The sequence below is a fragment of the Leptodactylus fuscus genome, chromosome 1 (assembly GCF_031893055.1).
Source record: "Leptodactylus fuscus isolate aLepFus1 chromosome 1, aLepFus1.hap2, whole genome shotgun sequence".
Lineage (NCBI taxonomy): Eukaryota > Metazoa > Chordata > Amphibia > Anura > Leptodactylidae > Leptodactylus > Leptodactylus fuscus.
Window position 1 is genome coordinate 201630106 of NC_134265.1, and position 21391 is coordinate 201651496.

The 21391-nt window shown below is 43.3% G+C and overlaps 1 protein-coding gene across 1 annotated transcript; it reads right to left on the minus strand.

The window, feature by feature from the left end:
* Positions 1 to 3784: 3784 nt before the first annotated feature.
* Positions 3785 to 21357, minus strand: SF3A2 (splicing factor 3a subunit 2). The gene is made up of 9 exons (XM_075282222.1): positions 21292 to 21357; positions 15766 to 15928; positions 14198 to 14269; positions 13522 to 13568; positions 13312 to 13421; positions 13180 to 13229; positions 10312 to 10452; positions 6182 to 6250; positions 3785 to 4428 (listed from the first exon to the last, which is right to left on the minus strand). The coding sequence occupies exons 2-9, from the start codon at positions 15889 to 15891 to the stop codon at positions 3871 to 3873; spliced, it is 1173 nt and encodes a 390-aa protein (XP_075138323.1). The 5' UTR covers positions 15892 to 15928; positions 21292 to 21357; the 3' UTR covers positions 3785 to 3870.
* Between the last annotated feature and the right edge of the window lie 34 nt (positions 21358 to 21391).

A 21391-nucleotide genomic window follows, 5' to 3' on the forward strand; every position in this document is an offset into this window, starting at 1 on the left:
GCCCTTAGAGGTGGACGCGGAGGGCTCCCCCCATCAGCATCCAGGTCCCCTCTTGACCGGATGGACGTCAGCAGCTTTGATGAACTTTCCCAGTAGAAAATAGGTCTGCTGGAAACAATAGACTCCTCAACGCCCGGAACCATGGAGTACTCCTCTACATGAAGTCTTTCCATGGAGGGTAAGGAAAGTGAGCGTCTACCTGTAGGCTATTTTTTAGTGAGCTGAGCCATGGAGCTACGGAAATCCTCTAAAGAATCCTCCTAGATAAGAGAGAGAGGATGCTTACCAGAAGTGAGGAAGATACTTCCACTTTTATTCCAGATCCGTACTCACCAAACCACCTCCTTGTGGAGGGTCTTTAATCTGCATCTGCAAGATGCTTCGGCACATGATGCTCCTACAGGAGCAGATGTAGCAGGTACTCAAGGCAGGGAGCCACCCCTAGGCGGTCAGTAGCCGAGTCAGGCAGATGCCACAGATGGCTGCCCAAGTAGCCAATAATGAGATGAGTACAGGTAGTCAAACAGACACAGTAGGTGTCAGTAGGCAAGTGGCAGGCAGACGCAGCAGATAGCAGCAGGCAGATCCAGTCTTCGGGTAGCGTACAAACAGTATTGAACTCTAGAGCCGGTGCACTCAACATATAAGTCTGTTTCCCTACAGACTGAACCAAAAAAAAACAAACACTTGTCTGACAGTACCTTCACTGCCTTCCCTTTGAGAAAGGGGGCGAAGTGACATAGCGCCAGGTAAAACCACTGTCAGCTGTTTCAAATTGGAGGTTCCTTCCTCCGGATACCTCCAACGACCTTTTATAGTCCTGTCGTCTAGGTGGGCTCCCCACCCCGTATGGGATGCATCTGTTGTCAACAGGGTCCAACAAGGTTGAACCGAGGACCCTCCGTCTTTTCGGTGTCTCCACCATCTGAGGGAAAGACAGGTTTTTTGGGTTGTTTTTGTTTTTTTTTAACCCCGGCCAGACAGGTGCACACAAGTCATAGCAATCGCAGAGGTCATAGAAATAGATATTAGTGCTTTATACTCTGCACTAAACAAAGGGAGCTGAAAGCTCCCACAACTGACTGTAACACAGGCAGGTGGGCACAGGCCCCAGCAATATACACACTAGAGCTCCCAGACTCTGCATTGACATAAAGGGGAAGCTGAAGCTCCCACAGTTGACAGAGTGCCCATAGCAATAATATCAGTGCCTTTAGATTTTGCACTAAACACAGAGAAAAAACTGGAGACTCAGCTTTACCTTATTGCAGGGCAGTGACTGAGCTGTAACAGCTGAACCATCAGAACACCCTGCAGAGCAGGTAAGACAAAACCTAAATCTTTCCTTCAGAAGAAAGAAAAGAGGAGAAAAGAAAGAGGAAGAAGGATTTACAAACACCTTCTTTTCCTCCACCACCCGTCCAGTCACACAGGACAGGAAAAAAAACACAAGGGGGAGGAGGTCTTTCGGGCCTCTTATAGGGGAAGAAGTCTGTTAGCTAATTAAAAATTCCACCTGTCCTAACAGCACACAGGGGCAGGAATACTCCATCTTGTGCTGCTGTTGGGCGTAGGGGGAATGAATCTGCGTCATTCCCTATCTCTAACCTATGGACTGTGACATCTTCATCAACTACCTCCTCTAGGCTCCATATCTCTGGTGGCTTTGGTACTGGAAGAGTGTCATCATGTGGCACTGGTCTCATAGCTGAAAGCAGATTGGGATATTTAATGCATTTTTTTTTTTTTTTTTATTCTTAGCAGAGAAACCAGAGACATTGGTTAGACAGAAGTAACTGTTGGTCACATTCCTTCGGTTCCCACCAGGTTATTGGGACAGAAAACAGCATTGACTTGCGAGAACCTTTCAGCCAACCTCTAAGATCAACAGCACATCTTGTGCAACAGATGTGAGGAGCCCAGGATTGTCTTGATCACCAATCTTGCATCCAAAGTACAGCTTATAGGTTTTCATAATAAGTGCGGTCATTGCGTATCCTTGAGGTTTGTCAGATCGTAGATCGTACTGGAGTAGTTTATAGCTGCTTAGATTTGAAATAACTTGCAGAATCTTTACAAGCAGATAATACAGCCTCTGCAGGCAACAACCAGACATGTGTAAGAGTGCCTAGTCTAACAATTCCAGTGAATTTTACAACTTCACTGAAATGCAAGTAATTCATGCCTTTGCTTGCCTGTAAATTACATAACAGCACATATGTTGTGGATAATACCTGAAAAGATATATAAAAAAAATAAATAAAATGATGCTAAAACATATCTCTGAAAAACGGTACGTGACAGGAAAATTTCAGATGATTTCCATGATCAGCAGCTCAAATTACCGTATATACTCGAGTATAAGCCGACCCTAATATAAGCCGAGACCCTTAATTTTACCACAAAAAACTGGGAAAATTATTGACTTGAGTATAAGCCGGGGGGGGGGGGGGGGGGGGGGAATCCACCATTGCAGATAAAAACTCTGGTCATGTGCATTACAGCTTAGTAACTCCATGGGGATCATAGTAATAGCAGTTAACCCCATCATGTCCCTCACATTAACCCTGTGTGCCCCACATAAGAGTTACTGATATGTGGGACATATGGAGGTAATAATTAGGTATCTTCATAATTAAGGTCCTTCATTAGTACCCTCATGTGTCTCACATATTAGTAACCCTTATATGGGGCACACAGGGGTTAATATGAGGGACATGATGGGGTTAACTGTTATTAATGTGCGGCGCATGGAGTTACTGAAACTAAATTAATAACCCCAAATGCCTGACAGTAATAGGCAGAGTAACTAAAGGAAGACACCCGTGTGTGTCACTTTACTGTAGTTTCCTCTCCTCCATACAACAGACCTCTTCCATAAGACACAATGAATCCTGGCCACTCATCTGCAGGGTAGATGCTAAATCCTAGTGTGGTAAAGGACCTCTGATGACATCATGACCATGTGATCAGACTCATGTGGGCGGAGCTACTAGGATTTAGACTCAACCTTATCTGCAGATGTTACATACCAGTGGCTACAGGACCTTTGATGATATCACAGACACATGACCTCATGATGAGCCAGTCACAGAGCAGTAGCACTAAAGGACCTCCCCCTTCCAGTTTTCTGTGCTCCGTGGACCCTGACTCGTGTATAAGCCGAGGAGAGCTTTTTCAGCATGAAAAATGTGCTGAAAAAGTCGGCTTATACTCAAGTATACGCGGTACATAAGAAACACTCAAAAGTGTTCAGGAAGCAAAATCTTTGTTATCCAGTGTAATTGGGCGGAAGAGCTTCTCATACCAGACACTGCAGCTAAAGTGTAATCAGTTCTTCTTGAATGGAGCTGATAAAAGCAGCCAAGCAGCTAGATCCGAGCAAAATATATAGTTATCACCACCATTGGGTACAGACTTACATTTCATTACTGAACTCGATAGTAAATAGTCACTTTAAGAAGGAGAGAGAAGCCAGGAACTACATGCAGCATTAAGTAATACTACATGACTTTAATTGATCAGCAGGAGTCATTGTTTTCTCATTTTACTAAATAGTAACTACTAGATTGCTGCATTCTGATATTGTCTATTTTTCAAGAGTCTCCATCCACTGGCTTTCCAATTCTTTAGAACCACACACCTATATTAGAAGTCTATGGATGGAATTGAATAATGAACAATTTATTTACATCATTTTGGACAAATATCCTGTACAGAAGACTATAAATACATTTTAACATGGTTAAAAAGTAAAGGAAACAAATCCATTTTCTTTAAATCATCGATTTAATGATCAAAAAAAACAAAACATCCTACAAAAAAAAAAAAAATTTGAAAATATGCCCATAGTCAAGAGCATACACGGACTCAATTTGTTGGAGGTGGTGGAGGGATATTTGTTGGTCCTTCACTCGGTAAGGGAGGTCTCATCATTGGAGGCATAGGTCCAGGTGGGAGAACCCCGGGTGCTGGAGGTGGCACACCTGGAGCTGGAGGAGGAGGAACACCAGGTGCTGGTGGTGGAGGTACACCCGGTGGAGGAATTCCAGGAGGAGGAAGTCCAGGTGGTGGAACTCCAGGAGGTGGTACAGAAGGATTAGGTGGTGGTGGAGGTGGCACACCAGGAGGTGGAACACCAGGTGGTGGCAAAGCTGGAGGGGGTACAGGAGGAGGTACACCAGGAGGTGGCACTCCAGGGGCTGGAGGAAGTTGGGGTGGAGGCACTGGGGGAGCTGGTGCTCCAGGCGGTATGGGAGGTAATGGCATTCCTCCTGGAGGTGGAGGGGGCATGTTTTCTGGAAGGGGTGGTCGAGGTGGCATTCCATTTAACAGAGGTGGTGGGGGCCGTTTAACACCAGGAGGTGCAGGGGCTATGTTGGCTACAGGTGGTGGTTTCTCCATCTTGAAATGAAATTGTAAGAAGAACTAAAAAGTACAAAAAAAAAAAAAAAAAAAAAAAAAAATTACATGTTTTATACTGCAGCACATTAAAGTATTGATCTTGCATGTACATACCAATATATTAATTATTTCACAAGGTAAAACTATATAGGCAAAATAAAATTATTAATCTACATGATATGCCATAATTGTTCAATCTCTAGAAAGCAGATTGGGGACCCACTGTCCACAACCACTGTGAGTGGAAAGGTAGTCATTTATGTACAGTTCTCTCCATTCAGTTTTATGGACGTTCCAAAAACTGCTGAGTAAACAAGTGATCAGCTGTTTTTAGAACGTTCACAGAAGGGAATTGAGTTCTGAAAACATCAGTTTCCGAAATACAATGTGAGAGACTGAATCCTATCTGTCAAGTCTACCAAAGAATGTGAAAGCAGTCACCACTTTTTCCCTCCATAAAGTCTTCCTACTGCTACAAAGACAGGAGGACATCCTAGTAAACGGGCCATGTGCAACTTTTTAGTCACTTACACCAAGTTTACATTAGTGTCACCTTTCCATTGTTCCGGTCCATCATAGCACCAGAACATTGAATAGGCAGACGGCTAAAATAATGACAGACAGAGCCAACAGACCACAGACTATAATGAGATCCATTGGTTTAACTACTTCAGTACCGGGCCAATTTGTGGTCCAGGACCAGACATATTTTAGTTTTTTTTTTGTATGTGTAGTTTTGAGGGCTGTAAAATTCGCTCATGTCTCATTCAACTAATTTTTGCGTCTTTTTTCGGGGACACATAGGGCTTGATTTCTACATTTTTATTTTTGAATGTATTTAAAAAAAAAAATTATATCAGGGAAAACAAAATAGGAGGGAAATCGTGTGGTTTTCATTTTTTTTTTTTTTAAATTTAATAACAGAAAGTGCTACTGAAAAACTATTAAATAGTTTTTCCTCCCAGTTACGGCAATTTTTATTTTGTATGGTGTCGGCGGCGGTGGCGCTATAACCTTTAATAACTGCATTTTATTGGTGTACTATTTTATTTTAAAAATTTTTTTTTTAACTTTTCTAATTATTTTTTCTTTTTTTCAGATTGTGTCCCCATAAGGTCATAATAGACCTTTGGAGACATCTAATCACTTTTTTTTTTTTGTATTAGAGACTGATTTCCCCTGCAACTGGGGCTAGTACTTTTAGCTCCAGTTGCAGGAGGAATACAGCATCCTACACACTACTATACAGGTTATAGAGCTGATCTGGATCCTGTAGGACCCAGCAGTTCTTAGAAGATGCTGACACCGGCGGATCACATGACCACCAGGTGGCCGCATCATTGGTGCGACCATAACTGTGTATACACAGCGATTGAGAAGGTAAGTAAGGTAATAAACTTGCCTTCTCTCTGGGAGCTCCGGCTGAAGTTACAGCCGGCTCCCAGTTTCAGCAGCTGCTGAATTCTGCTTGGATGTACCGACACATCCTGTCAGAACAAGGCAACCACCTTCTGGATGTATATAGTCTATGGGTGGTCAGGAAGTGGTTAAAACTGAAAAAGTCAGAAAAAAAAAAAAAGCCATGCTTGCAGAACAATCCCTTCTGACAATTTTAGGTGTACATTGCAATAGACTCTCCGTGAACATTGCCTAAGGTGATAACATACTGTGCACAAACATAAGAATGATATTAGGACACTGTAACCACTGTCTCTGCACATTATACAGCAAAGGTATCTACTGACAGTAGATGCAGAGACTACAAAAACCTTGTTACCTGTTTAGTCTCTCTATTCCAATGTGTCCAGAATTTTCCTTCTACTTTGTCAATCTCCCTGCTTGGAACCTTAAAAAAAAATAAAATAAAAATTAAAAAATTATATGCAGTGCTCCAGACTAAAATAAAAAACAAACATTCAGGTGCGAAATAGAATTTCTAGTGGCCAAATTTAAATACATATATACAGAATTATAGTAAAATAAAGTAACTCTGCGCTTCTATAAATCAAAGAATTTTTGTACGTAAAATCCCTTTCTCGTTGTATTCATTGGGGGGGAACACAGCACCATGGGTATAGACCTGGCCACTAGGAGGTTGACAAGCAAAAGATGCCAGTTTCCCCCAAGCCACCCCCCCCACCTGGGGTACACCCTCTCTACAGACACGTTTGTACCAAGATTGCACCATAGGATGTCCTAAAGCAGTCCCAGAGCGTGGGAATTACATAACCATAGTATATGGTACCAAAGAATAGGAATGGCATTGCTGACTCAGCACATATATGGATCCGATCCAAAATTAATAAGCAGATCCACGAGGAGACGACCAATAATATTTTAGAAGTCTGGGGCTGCTCAACATCCAAAAAATAGCATTTAGGAATAAACAAAATAGGAGATAAAATAGGAGGGGCACTCACCCATAGACTATTTTCTTCTAAAAAACATCCTTTATTAGGGAGATCATCAATTAAAAAACAACCATCAGAGAGGGAAGAAACAGCACATGTGGCGTCAAAAAAGGCAACAGCCGTTTCGCGCTCCTCTGAGCGCTTTTTCAAGCCTCTAATGCATACAGAGGCTTGAAAAAGCGCTCAGAGGAGCGCGAAACGCCTGTTACCTATTTTGACGCCACATATGCTGTTTCTTCCTTCTCTGATGGTTGTTTTTTAATTGATGTTCTTCCTAATAAAGGATGGGGTTTTTTTTAGAAGGAAATAGTCTATGGGTGAGTGCCCCTCCTATTTTTTCTCCTGTTTAATTACATAACCTTGCAAGCAATCTAACGCACATCAGCTTGCAGAATCTTCCGACCCAAGCTGGCAAGGTCAGAGGCCACAGAATGGATCTGGTAAAACTTGGTGAAAACCAGGATGGCTGGAACTCCCTTGGCCTTGAGTTTTTTTGAGAACCCGGGGTAAAAAAGGAAGAGGAGGGAAGGGATACAGAAGGCATTAGTCCGACCAGGGAATCACAAAGAGTCTTGATGGTAATGGCTTAAGGGTCTTAGTTCAGATTGGAGGTTAAGAGGTTGATGTCAGGCGTTCCCCACCGGGTTCACAGCTTGAGGAAGATCTTCTGGTGAGGCTACCACTTGCCCAAGTCAAACTTTTCTCTGCTTAGGAAGTCTGCCACCCAATTGTCCATGCCTGGAATGTAGACCGCTGACAGAGCTGGAACGTGACACTCCGCCCAAAGAAGAAAGTGGAAGGCTTCTTGTAAGGCCGCACGGCTCCTGGTGCCCTCTGGGGGACGAAAGCAAAGTGAACAGAAAAGGAAGGGAGGAGAACTCTGACTAAGTCATCAATGACATCGACAAGCCACACCCAGGCAGCTCCTTCTTTGAGGAGCTTTGAGTAGGGGAAGATTTGGAGGTGGAAGGCCTGGAGGATTTTTATGCCCAGGCAGATGTGGGCTTGAAAGAGGGTTTCTTGGAGAAGGGGTCCTGGGAAGAATCCCCCGCAACAAAAGCTTGAGGCACACAAGAAGTGAAAACGCTGAGAACGTCTAGACGAGGGTGGCTGCTGTTTAGGACGCCACTGGGGGAGGAGAGCGCTTTTCCCCCGTAGCTTCAGAGATGAGCCTCAATAGGCCCTTCCTAAAAAGCTGGCCCTGTTTGTCTTGAGAGAAGAGAAAGGGCACAGCTGCCTTCTTGGATTCAGCGTCTTAGGAACGAATCCAAACAGTACGGTGGATTGCTACAGAATTGGCGGCGGCCTTGGCAGAACTGAGAGCTGCTTCCAGGGAAGTATCGCACAGGTACTTAAAATTGTTCAGGATTTCAGAGATAAACAGCTGGTTGTCCTTGCAGGAGGAGAGAGAGTCCACCCTCTTGTCAGAGAGGCTGAGTCCACTAAAGGCAGATTAGTAGCTATCACAAGCTACACCGCGGGATACTCTGGACTTACTCAAAACAGAGCATCTGGTCTGGGAAGTGAAAGAGAACGTCCCATTTCCTAGCAGAATCCAGGGGACAGTCCAGGTGAAGCTACTATTCTTTCAAGATATGATTAAACATCCCATGGTTGGGGTAGACCAAAGGAAGGAGAAGACTCCGGCGGATTGAGATGATCTCGAGAAGCAGGATCTGTGTACTCTGAGATCTGTTGGGTAGCTCTGTCTACATGGATGAGTTCTTGTGTATCATCGGATATAGATGCACCTAGCTAATGTTCAGTGTCAGAGGCATTCTCCGGAGAAACCAAGCATACAGGGGGAAAACTGCCTGGAGTGGCGCTGCGAGTTCTGGACCTATACAGGGAGTGGCCAGAGGAAGGGGAGGAGGATAGAGACCAGTTGGAAGATACCCTGGTCCCTTTCAAAGGACGGCTCCTGGAGCTGGAATGGGAGTGATGAAAGCGCTCAAGGAGGGGCCTAGAAGCCGTTGACTGAGCAACGATCTGGGATCACAGCTGTTCCAAAGTTTACATCTCAGATTGGTTAAGTCTGGCATGGTCGCCTATGGCCCGGGTAAGGGAGCCCTCCCAATCAGAGAAAGGAATCCAGAAGGGTCCTGAACTGGCTTAGGCAGAAGGCAAAGAGAGTAGACAGACTCAGGCTGCTGCATGGTAAAATTTTGTTGCAGCAGACGCACAAAAAGTGGCGGGACCAGGAGCAACTAGGCGTAGGTTGGCTTTTCACGGAAGAATATGGCAGAGCGGGCCCAAGGAATATAGGAGTAACCCAGGGGATCAGGAGACCTACCAGACCACCGGAAAGAATGTTCAATTGCCGACTGATCCAGTGAAGCTACACAGAGAGGGATCCCCAGGTACTACTTTCTCTCAAAAAGACCGAAAAACTCCTGTGAGGAGAGCAGCAGGAGCGGTTAAGAAACAGGAAGGAGAAAAAGTGTTTTCTATGGAGAACCAAGGACTTCCCCCGGAGTTTCACGCATTCAGGAAATAGGTGGAGGAAAGGAGAGGCAGAGCAGACATCTTTTTCCTAGTGTCAACTTCCTAGTGGCCAGGTCTATACCTATGGTGCCATTAACCCTAATGAAATAAGTGAAAAATAGGACGTCTTATTTTTGTCTGTTTTCATTGTTCAGTCAAAATAGATGCAAAACGGCCACCAAAAACAGATTGGCAGGTCTGTTTTTGATTGCCAGAGTTGTGCAAGTACAGCCTTACATCTACTTGACATGGGCAAATGTGGTCTGGAAAATCTGGATTGTATAATGCCCACAATTTTCAGACTTCCTGCATATTGGTGAGCTATTATGCTGGGAGCTCCTGCCTCGCTGTAACTCCATTGCTCCATACTATCTTGAACCATATTTGTCTGTATACAGAAAGCCTAAGGGTAGGGTAACATGATACACCTATGTAGTTGGCGTAGCTTACAGGCATTATTACACCAGTAAACCGGCATAAATTATCACAAATATGACAGGATTACTGCCCATGCCACCTTTCAGGAAAGTGGTGGTGGTTGGGGGATGCATCACAAGAAATATACTATCACATATATAAATCAAGAAAGCTTTATGTGATTGCAGTCTTAGTAAGGCAGGGCAACTATGACCTAAATAAAAATCGGTCGATAAATTGCCCAGCCCTAAGTTTTTGTCAATGTGATTTTTCCCCTTACAGGTGTTTTAAGCTTTTCAGTGCTGGTATCTACAGCAAAGGTTGGGGTTCCAGGGGATTAAAATGGTCATGTGATGGACTCAAGTTATAGTAACGAGCTGTGCACCTGTATGTCCATCACATGACCATGGACTGATTTTTATCCACTGGGAGTAAGCAGAATGAAAGACAGCAAGAAGAGATCTAGAAAACTGTGAGAGATTGATACAGAAAGTATATTGGACAATTCTACAAACTTTCAGTATACAAATATTATTTGTCTTTCAATATTGATCTTAACTTGGACCATCCCTTTAAAGAACACAAAACTACAAACCTTAAAGGCTATTGTTTCATAGGGCTCTGCTGCCATTAAAAGGTACTGCCAACGTCTGTCCGGCGGTTCAATTCTCTGCTCATAAGCAGACATGAATCTGTGTCTAGGCATGATGCTTTCTGCTATCTCTGGATAGTCAATCTGCAAAAAAATGGCAGAATTTAGTTTAATGACATTGATAAATCGAGAAGTTAAAACTGATCACATTAGCATATTAGTTTACTGAACAAAAAGAAAATAGCAAAATAGCAAAAACTGGGAAGATTTACAATGACTAATGTCCACCAGGCCACGTGCCTGGAGGAAAATGTACAAATGCTCATAACTAGCATACCAAACTGATCTATGTCAGGTCAAGAAAAACCAAGAGAACTAGGATTTCTTAACTACTTGCCATCAGCCTCGTTGACTGTGTACACCTAAATGACGGCTGGTTAGCATCTATGCAGAGTTAGCATATGCACCAAAGGCGAGGAGTACAAACAAAAATATATGGTGTCTACAGTGGAACATGTGGTAGAGTCCTTATTGGGGGGCTACATGAGTCCTGCATTTCATTGATGTTATCATGAATTCATAGATGTATTGCTCTGTATTGAAAGAAGATACAACCATCACTCTGTTCCCTTGGATGTTGTGCACTTTTCCCAACGTGACAATGATTCAAGACACACATCTAAGGTCACTGTTGAATGTCTTAAGAACAGGAAGAAAGTGATTCAGAGTATGTCACCTGATCTGAAATCAGTCTATGAACTTATGGGGAATTCTGAAGAGACAAGCTGAGCATCACGCTCCATCCAGCAACCAGGCTTTAACCCTTTCCCGACATCCACCGTACCAGAACGGAGGGTGCTGGACGTTAAAAGATGGCGGCTGTATTCTATGTTTCGGATTACGATTCCAAGGATACCAAATTTATATGGTTTTATTTACATTTTAACCTCTTAACAAAAATCCAAAACTGTGCCAAAAAATTCTGTTTCTAAAAGTCGCCATATTCTGACACCCATAACTTTTTTACACTTCTGTGTACATGGATGTATAGGGCGCTTTCTTTGAAGGACCAGGTGTACTTTTTAGTAATACCATTTTGGGGAATGGCTACTTTTTCAAATTTTATCGGAGGCAAAACATGAAAAAACAGTAGTTCGGCACTTTTGCTTTTTTTCTTTTTCCCCACTACGGCATTTACCGTACAGGAAAAATATTTTTATAGATTTGGATACCGGGCATTTTTGGACACAGCGATACCTAATCTGTATGTGCTTCATAGTATTTAAGTACTTTTATATGTGTTCTAGGGAAAGGGGGGTGATTTAACTTTTTAATATATATATATATGTGTGTGCGTGTATATATACACACACACACACACACACACACACACACTTCTTCCATAGGGCACTGCTCTTGCTATTCAAGTAAGATAGGTGATGTCTTGGCAGTGGGAGGATCAACTCTCAATGGATGGTGTGGCGCAGGCAAGATATAGTAGAAGTGTGAGTGGTAAGAGCAGTGCTCCAGGGAGCTGAAGGCCCGTTCCCAGTGCAACGACTGCCTAATTTCCATAACACTTCAAACTTGTTTTTCTCCAAATTTAAAAAAGTAACATACATAACAAAAGACATGCGATTTATCACTGTAATGTGATCTATAATATGGTGGTGACAGTTGAATATGCTTTGGGGAGATGGCCGTATCTTATTAAAGAAATATACTTTCTTCTCCACTTTTCAGAGAGTTACTGAAAAGGAAGGGGGGTGAAGGGGAAATACAGAAAAGACACTCAAACAATTGCTGCTGTTACACTCTGCTATGCCTTGCTTTATTAAGACCTATAAGTTGTAAAGAAGAGGGTGCGAGCACAAAGTAAGGGTGCATTCACACTACGTAATGCCAGCGTGTATCACAGCCGTACACGCCGGCGCTACAGCAGGTCTGCCGAACACTTCCCATTCATTTCTATGGGAGCTGGCATGCGAGCGCTCCCCATAGAAATGAATGGAAAAAAGCAGTCCATTCATTTCTATGGGGAGCGCTCGCATGCCGGCTCCCATAGAAATGAATGGGAAGTGTTTGGCAGCCCTGCTGTAGCGCCGGCGTGTACGGCTGTGATACACGCTGGTGTTACGTAGTGTGAATGCACCCTAAGGCAATAAATTAGACTGAAGAATTTCACTCCCTCAATACAGGTCTACATGTGAGGATGAACAGACACAGATATAATGTAAACAAGGCAGAGAGACTGAAGATAAAGAGCAGGAGAACAGCTTAAAGAGGCTCTTTCATTGGGAAAAGTCATTTTTGCTAAGCACATACTTCCCCAGCCTTTAGAAAGGCCATTTCACACCTACCTTTTGTATGTAAATTGCCTCAGTAGTTTTGAATAAGTCCGTTTTTATTCATATGCTAATTAGCCTTCTCCATGCACTCCAGAAGTGTCTCTGTGCACTGTCTGCTATTCTGTATGTGTATGAGAGCAGACAGATGAGTCATCAGCACAGCAGCCTCTGCTGTAGAGAATAGCAGAGAGAGTGCACAGAGACACTTCTGGTGCACAGAGAAGGCTAATTGGCATGTGAATAAAAACAGACTTTCAAAAACTACTGAGGCAATTTACATACAAAAGGTACATGTGGAATAGCCTCTCTAAAGGCCATGTAAGTATGTGCTTAAATTAAAAATGACTTTTCTCAATGATAGAGCCCCTTTAATAAGTGCTGAAGAAAACCAGATCTTAAGATATAATAAAGTTTCTTACATGTAAATTCACTATTCATTTATGAAAAGTTGTTTATAACTGGAGGTGAGCTTTAAAGTAAAAATACAATAAAACGGTTTTATACACAATGTGAAAACTGGTACCTGGAATAGCAGAGACTGTTGTCCACTCTCAGAGTCCCTCTGCTTTGTCACTGTAGATGAAAATGTAATAAATTAGGAATCTAAACACAATGATTGCAGACAGAATTACAACTCCCAAAAGCTTCCACCTACCTTTATAACCAGGACGTCCAATCTTCACAAACTTCTTCACTTCAACCTTAACCTTTTCAGGGGCTGGTTGGGCAGGGGCTTCTTTAGCTTCCTTTGCTGCACGCCGGGCCCTAAATATAACAAGCAAGCCAATTTTCCCGTAATAAGAATAAAACCTCTTCTATATTCCCAAATCACATAATATTTACTCAAGAAACAAAAGGAACTTACAAATTGGTCTGATGCTTTTTCCCTTGTGTATGTGCCAGATAACTGCCCTAAGAAAAAGGAAAAAAAAAATAAAAAAAAAAAATCAAACAAACAAAAAACTATTTATTCAGATAGAATTTCCTTTGCTGTGGAATTACGTTTTGGCTGTCATGTATGAATTCCCACATTAGGGCATGAGTGCCTTCCTAGGTCTACAGAAGCAGGTAGCTACGGGGATTGTCTATAAGCATGATATACATGAATTAGTGAGGTTATGTGCAAGTGTTTATATATGTGCTACAGGATGTTCCCTAGTGAAAGACAGATCTTCATAGCCTAAACAATAGCGGACAATGGCTGGGAAGAGTGAATCCACAAGCTAAAATACTGCAGAAACATACAATATAGAAGATACAAATGAGCTTTATTAGCATTACCAAAGAATAGAACGTTTGGTGTTGCCAAAGCAGAAAGAAGGTTGGGGGTGGTGGAGGGGGATGGGTACGGGGTTCGTGGGTTGGGGGTTTGAGTGTCTTTAGGGTCTAAATGAATGCTCCTTCCAATACAGAGTGTTTAAATGTAGAAAAGTTGAGTACACTACAAGGATCCTGGCTTACAGTATAGTAAAACAGAGGGAGATTTGTGTGGGAGATATCCAGAGTATTACATAGAGAATACAGTTCTCAGTATATCTTACCTCATTATTGTGCAGAGTAAGACACAGTTTGCATTCATATGAGCCCAAGTGATTCTTCATAAAATAGGGGTCCTGTGAGACAAGAGATGACAAACAAAATAGTTTACAGTTTAGGAAAAGTCTTATTTTGAGACACCTTGGGGCAGATTTAGTAAGACTTTGTACACCAGTCTTAATAAAGGTCCTGACTGGCCCAGGGTACTTAATTTACGAAGAGGCTCCAACCTTTTCATACATCAGTCGCATGGCCATGTACAAGAATGGATGTCTACACTCCCATCTGAGGACCAGAATGGGAGTTGTGGGGCAAATATGCACAAGACGGGGCCTTATGCCAAGATGCACCCAAACAGAACCATTAAATTCTTCACATTAGATCTCTCACTGATCTGAAGAAAATAAAAAAAAAGTAAAGCAGCAGCTTTATTTCTGCCAAGATGATGGCCTCTGGAGACCTAAATGTGTCTGCTGTCTAATATGGTTTTAAATCCAAGTTTTTTCAATCTGGTGTTATCTGTCTGTCTAGTCTGGTTGGGCATGCACTAGAGAGAAAAAAAAAAGAATATGAAAGTGTTCTTATTCAGCAGAGCCTTTCCAGTGTCATGGTAGGGCCGCACACTGTACAATATTAAAATATTCCTCCCTCTTCAAGCAGCAGGGAAAAATTCACCTGCACAATTCTCTGCAGAAACCCCCTTCCCCCCAGCTTTGATTTGGAGCAACCCATGGAGAAGCTGTTGTGGGCATAAAATAAAAAAACTGCTCCTGATCTTCTTTCCATGTGGTGGGGCTCATATTGCCTTAAGTTGAAAGACTCACGTGATTCTGAGACCAAACAGTTGCCTCCACAGTCAGAGGGACTGGCGACATCACTTACCTTACCAGCGACTGCTGGCACAACTGATAAGTCTCTCTGGTCACGCGAGTCTCACGGCTCCCGGTGGTGTGAGCACATGATGGAAAGGATCACACATTGGAGCTGCAGGGTCAGGCAAGTAGGATTTTTTTATTTATTTTTTGTTTACCCTTTAAAACCCACCCTGGCCACACAATGGGTTTGCGTCAAATACTGTATAACCCTTTAAATCCCGTCCGTTGTGCTGCTACTGTAGATTACTATGTGGGAGGGCTTACTAGAAATAAAACTCTGGAACTCTGTACAGTAATATCTGAAGACATGAAATTAATCTGCATAGAATTCACTATATAATCAATAGACGTTAATGAAAAAATGAATCTGATGTTGAAAGGTCTGAATCTGCCCAATGTAGATGAATTGAATTTTTTCAAAATCTAAATATTAAAATTATAAATTATTTTAAAATTATTTTTTTTCCTGATATACCTCCAGGTAAAGCCATAAAATGTACATAAGCTGGGTCAAATATAATATTGCATGGTAATACAAGTAAAAATAGGGCAATTAAAAGCACAGCACACCAATCCCATGCTCTACTATGTAATAAAACAATGCATGCCTTCGTTCACAGCCTTATGCTACATTTTCTAACCTAACAGGACACCTGGACTCCTTCCTCCCATACAGTGCACGCATATCATGTCAGCACCTTGTTGATATCGATTGTCTCCAATGCCAGCTGCCTGAGACGTTCCCTTCTATCTCTGTTGCTCTCAGATGCAGAGGCAACTCCTCCACTGCCGGTCTTTCCTCCAGCTCTGTGTTGGAAATCCATGGTTGGTGGGTCGCAGGGGACACACTAAGAATGAAACCTAAAAACACAAAAGATTACAGCTTTTAAATGTCTTCATTCATCCCTGATTAGCAAACATTCTACCACAAAGGGAATGTGTCACAAGAAAATGATCTGTTGTTTAACTCAACTTTGTATGTTAAACCTATTCTTTAAGAATTCTGGTGAGGTTTTTAATTTTTTACATTAATAGCTACATCAAAAAAAAAAAAAAAAAAATCACAATCCAACTTTCACCACTGAAGCCTAAAACAGTCTGTGAATTCCTGTTTCCTATAGAAAGATTAAGGGTCAGACAAAATGCACTGAAGATGTCCCTACTCACTTTTATGAGAGAGTTTACTGGCTATGCTCTTGTGTACAGAGGAAGAAGCAGGTCAGCTGTGAAATCACCTATTGTGACTGGTGGATTCTTTGTGCCATCTACATGTACATGATGGCTGTGAAGTGACAACTGCACACAGATCGCCTTTCGTAAACAGCAAGTCTCAGTATATTATTTGGCCCACTGGACAAGGTCAGAACTGCAGGAGGCGCAGGTTCTTTTAAAAAAATATATAAATAACATGGAACAATGCTAAATATTCTTTAATTTGTTTACCATAATACTTACTTTAAAAAATAAGGTATTTTCTGGCAACAAATTGCCTCTAACCCTTTTGCTGCCAAGTGTTTGCAGATTTTTTTTTCTCATCTGGCTGCCAGGGCACATATCACAGTTTTCAGATGGACAAATAAAACCTAAATTGCAATATATATATATATATATATTTTTTTTTAAAGAAAAAAAATATACTAACCCCCCCTTCCCAGATACCTTTATATAATCTGAAAGTAGACACCTGCAGCAGTGTCAAAATGCAACGTGGTAATGTTTATGAACCTTCATGCAATTTTGATTTAAAATGTACGGTGTGTTTTAAAAATCCAAATAAATGTACAGTATTTTTCGGACCTAGGTTTTAGAGGAGGAAAACAGGGAAAAAAAATTTTGAAGCAAAAAAAATGGTAAAATCCTATTAATATTATAAATGTGAAAGTTGTGAGTTTGGATGTTCGGATGTTTGTTCCTCAATCACCGAAAAACCGCTCCACCGATTTGGCTCAAATTTTCCACAAACATAGTTAATACACAGGATTGCGCAGTAGGCTACTTTTCGTCACAATAACGCACATACGTTTTTCCCAGGACCCACACAAACATCCAACTCACATCAACATCTCTGCAAAATCACACACTTTGGCCCATAGCAAGCCCCTAAACTTCACATTCCTCTTTACAACCTAGCCCCTAAACTCACACACTCACACATACTTCAGCACTTTCAAACTCACCTTCACCATCCTGCAGGAGCCGACCTGTTTTACTCTCCGGCTCAGCCATCTTTACCGACCCCCGCCACTGGGAGGATCCGCGGCTCCGCCCACCAGACTACTCCACTCTCTTCACACACAGTCACGAACATGGCGGCTGGCCGCATGGTTCCATACGCCGCTCATATGCCGGCCGCCACACATTGCCTCAGGCCAGCATACCATACAGCAGCGGAACCCAGCCAAACACGGCCAGCCTCACGTAACTCCCGTACTCTGTGGCTGGGAACCCAGATGCCTCGGGTAACACCACGCATGACTGCTGAAGCTGCAGCCGCGACACACACAGCTCCCCGGCATCATCATGGTAAGTGTTGTGGGGACACTGATCGGCAGGTTGCTTAGCGGAGGCGGGGGGTTACAACAGGTGGTGTGTCATGGGGGGGAGGTGGTAGTGGTTAGGGAGGGGTTCTGCTGGGGGGGAAATGGTACCACAGGGCCGAGGGTGCGTAGAGGGGGGGCCCCAGATTGCACATGTGGAAAGGAGGGGGGGGGGGCGGGGGTACGGTCACCGGAGTCACGGGTGGCTGGTGCTGGGGGGAAGGGGGAGATGTAGGAGGTCACTGTAATCTCTATATGGGGGCAGGGGGCCGGGGGAGCGGGTGGTGGGTAAGGGCAGGGCTGGGGACGCAGGTAACGGGAAAGAGGGGGGTCGAGGCGCAGCAGCAAGGCCGTTGTCTCCCGACCCACCATCCTGTAGGAGGGGCCCACCGCAGCCGTAAGGAAAGGGACGTGGGGGCCCACGAACCGCGCTGCAGGTGGTTCGCGCCAGGGTCAGGGGGTCTGCGGAGGAAGTCGCGGGTAGGAGGGGACAACAAACTGAGGGCAGAGATGGGGGGAACAAGAAATATAAGCAGTTCACCGCCATCGCCAACCCATAGACGAAGTCGCGGGTAACTGCTAGTATTTAATATATTTCAGTTGTAGTTTTGCAACAACTGTAAGGCCACATTGACAGGTGACCCCGCAGCTGTACGGGGATGTATAGAGTGTTTTTTTTGCGGGGCCAGATGTACTTTTAAGTTATACCATTTTGGGAAATGACTATTGGTTAGATCACCTTTTATTTAAATTAGAGGCAGAACGGTGAAACCCCCCCCCTCCCCCAGTGGTTTGGCACTTTTGATCCTGACGTTCGCCGTACAGGAAAAATATTAGTAGACTGGGCATTTATGGACCCCTGAATAACTAATGTGTATGTGTTTCACACTAACGTTCTACTTTTATATGTATTCTACGGAAAGGAGGCAATTTAGAACTTTTATTAATTTTATTTATTTTTTAACTTTTTTTTTTACTATTTTATTAGCCCCCAAGGGCTAAGTCCCGTAGACTGAAATAAAAGTGTATTGCAGTCTATGGGTGATTCTATACATTACTATTGCAGATGGTCATAGACCAGTCACAATAGTAATATTCCTATGACAGGCCTGGGAGCCTGCAGTAGGCTGCCAGCTGACATAGGAATTGGTCAGCTCCTGCAACCTTGCCGCACAGTAGCTGGCCTGCAACCTTAAAGGGATCCTATCACCCAGACACAATGTTTTTCTATGTACCACGTCGGTATAGCCTTAAGAAATGCTATTCGTCTCCTACCTTTCGTCGTCTTCACCGCGCTGCTGTTCGCCTACAATCCCGGTTCTTCTCGGTATGAAAATTAGCTCTCTCGCAGCACTGGGGACGGGCTCCAGTGCTCAAACAGCACTGGGGGCCTCCCCAATGCTGCGAGAGAACTCCCTCCAGTGCCGCCTCCATCTTTGTCAGCAGCGTCATCTTCAGCCTCTTCTTCCAGCGGTGGCTTGTAACTTCTAGGCCTTGGGCAGAGTAGACTGCGCATGCCCGCAGGCCACGAGAAAATGGCGGCTTGCACAGTATTGTAAGTGGCTAGACGCTACAAGCCACTGCCGGAAGAAGAGGCTGAAGATGACGCTGCTGATAAAGATGGAGGCGGCACTCGAGAGAGTTCTCTCGCAGCATTGGGGACGCCCCACAGTGCTGTGAGAGAGCTAATTTGCATACCGAGAAGAACCAGGATTGTAGGCGAACGGCGGCACGGAGAAGATGACGAAAGGTAGGAGACGAATAGCATTTTTTAAGGCTATACCGATGTGGTACCTAGAAAAAATTGTGTCTGGATGATAGGATCCTTTTAAAGGTATGGGGCCAGAGGGGACCAGCACAGGAGGCTGTTTTCAAACTTTTTGGGGGGTCTTTGAAGTATTAATGCCCACGATCAGAGAAGGCTCTGATCGCGGGCATTAGCTCCAGTGTCTCCGCTGTACGTAATAGAATGGCGGATGCTGGGGAGGGTTTTAGCTGCCAGAATAAGTGCCAGGGCCCACAGCACCGCCACACTCCTGCCGCTACAGGAAACCAAGTGAAGTGATGCTGCAATTCCGCTCCTCCATCCCCCTCTTATAGTCCACATTCAGACTATAATATGCAACCCTTTTTCCTCCCAAATTTGGTGGGAAAAAAGTGCGTCTTATAGTCCAAAAAATACAGTATATTTGTTGATAAAATTGGAAACCAATCAAAAAGTTATATGTACGAAACCTCCTAAAAATAAGAGTTCAACATGTGCAAAGTTCATTCATATTACTAAGGCCTATACCTGAATGCACATATCTTCAGAAAATCACCAGAACTGAAAAGAGCAAAAATCTGTTTTGACGCTGGAAATGTTAAAATCTTTTATCACGCTATAAAATGTAGGAATTACACACCGTGGAAAGCAAGTGAACCCCTAAACCCTATATATTTCTTTAAAGTAGACAACTTGAAGATTACATGTCTTAATGGGTTATCAATAGCCACATCCACCTTCATGCAACTTTATGACAAACACTGTAAAAAAAAAAAATGATTTTTTTTTAAAAAAATATAAAAACACATATTTGCACCTAAAACTCATATTCAATCATACGTTCACACAACCCCCCCCCCCCCCATAAAATAATAGATAATGGTGTACACTATTTATATACCACAAACATCAACTACAAGAGCTCGTACTCTCAAAAACACTCACAGAAGATAAGCAATAATTTGCCATTATTCACTAATATATTAAAAAAAATCTACACTGCACATAGCAAACTGGGACTCCAAAATCTAACTTTTTTGAGATTGTAAAGCCTACGGTATATAAAAACACATTTGCCTACATCTGTTATATTAGAACTGCTAATAGTGGTATAATACAGTGGCAAGATACAGAGGAATGCTAAGACGACCTATCATTTTCGTCCAGCTACATCAAGCCCCAAGAAAACAGGTGATGAAAGAAATGAGTAACCATATGAACCTGTGTGGTATCAGATGATGAAAACTGGTGCACAGGGCATGGCAGGGAGTGTGGCAAGGCCACCAGTTTTCTGATCAATTACACCTGTATGGAGGCGTACATGATCCCTAACTGTAAACCAACTACAGGCTAGCATAGAGAATGTAAGCAGAGTAAGCGCACAGCCTAGCAGAAGGGATGCCTATTTTATGAGGTAGCAGGTACCGCCTCATACTCTGCCATTGCAGGGGATATGAAGACTAGAATTGTGAATACCATTCTATAAAAGACCTGTTGGTGGTCCACTGTCCTAAATGTAAGTGACACGTTCCCTTTCTAAAGGGGTTATCCCTCAAGAGACAACTCAGGTATCTACAGGATGGGTGATAACTCTCTGCCTCCTGGGTTAAGGTATGCCATAATAGTCAGGGGGCAGAAGCCACATATAGCCCAAGCCATGAAGCTACTAGTGAAGCTGTGGACAAATCACATATTACAGACATATGGCGGCCTCATCCATTATACAGGCAAGGGGTGTTTACATGACTATTACCCCAATAATAACACGTTACAATGGTAGCGCCCTCCATGTGACACATACACACAGGCATGGATACTGTACACAACACATAACAAGGGCCACGTCTCTTCTCACACACCGCGGCCAACCAAACCCATCACACACGTGCGGAAGCAGCCCAAACAGCCCGTTACATCCTCACCTCTTTCTGCTCGCCACTTTCCAGGCTCCCTCGCTCTCCTCCGGAAGTGGGTCTCAACTAGCCGGATACGACGTCACTCTCAACGTAACTTTATTCCTAT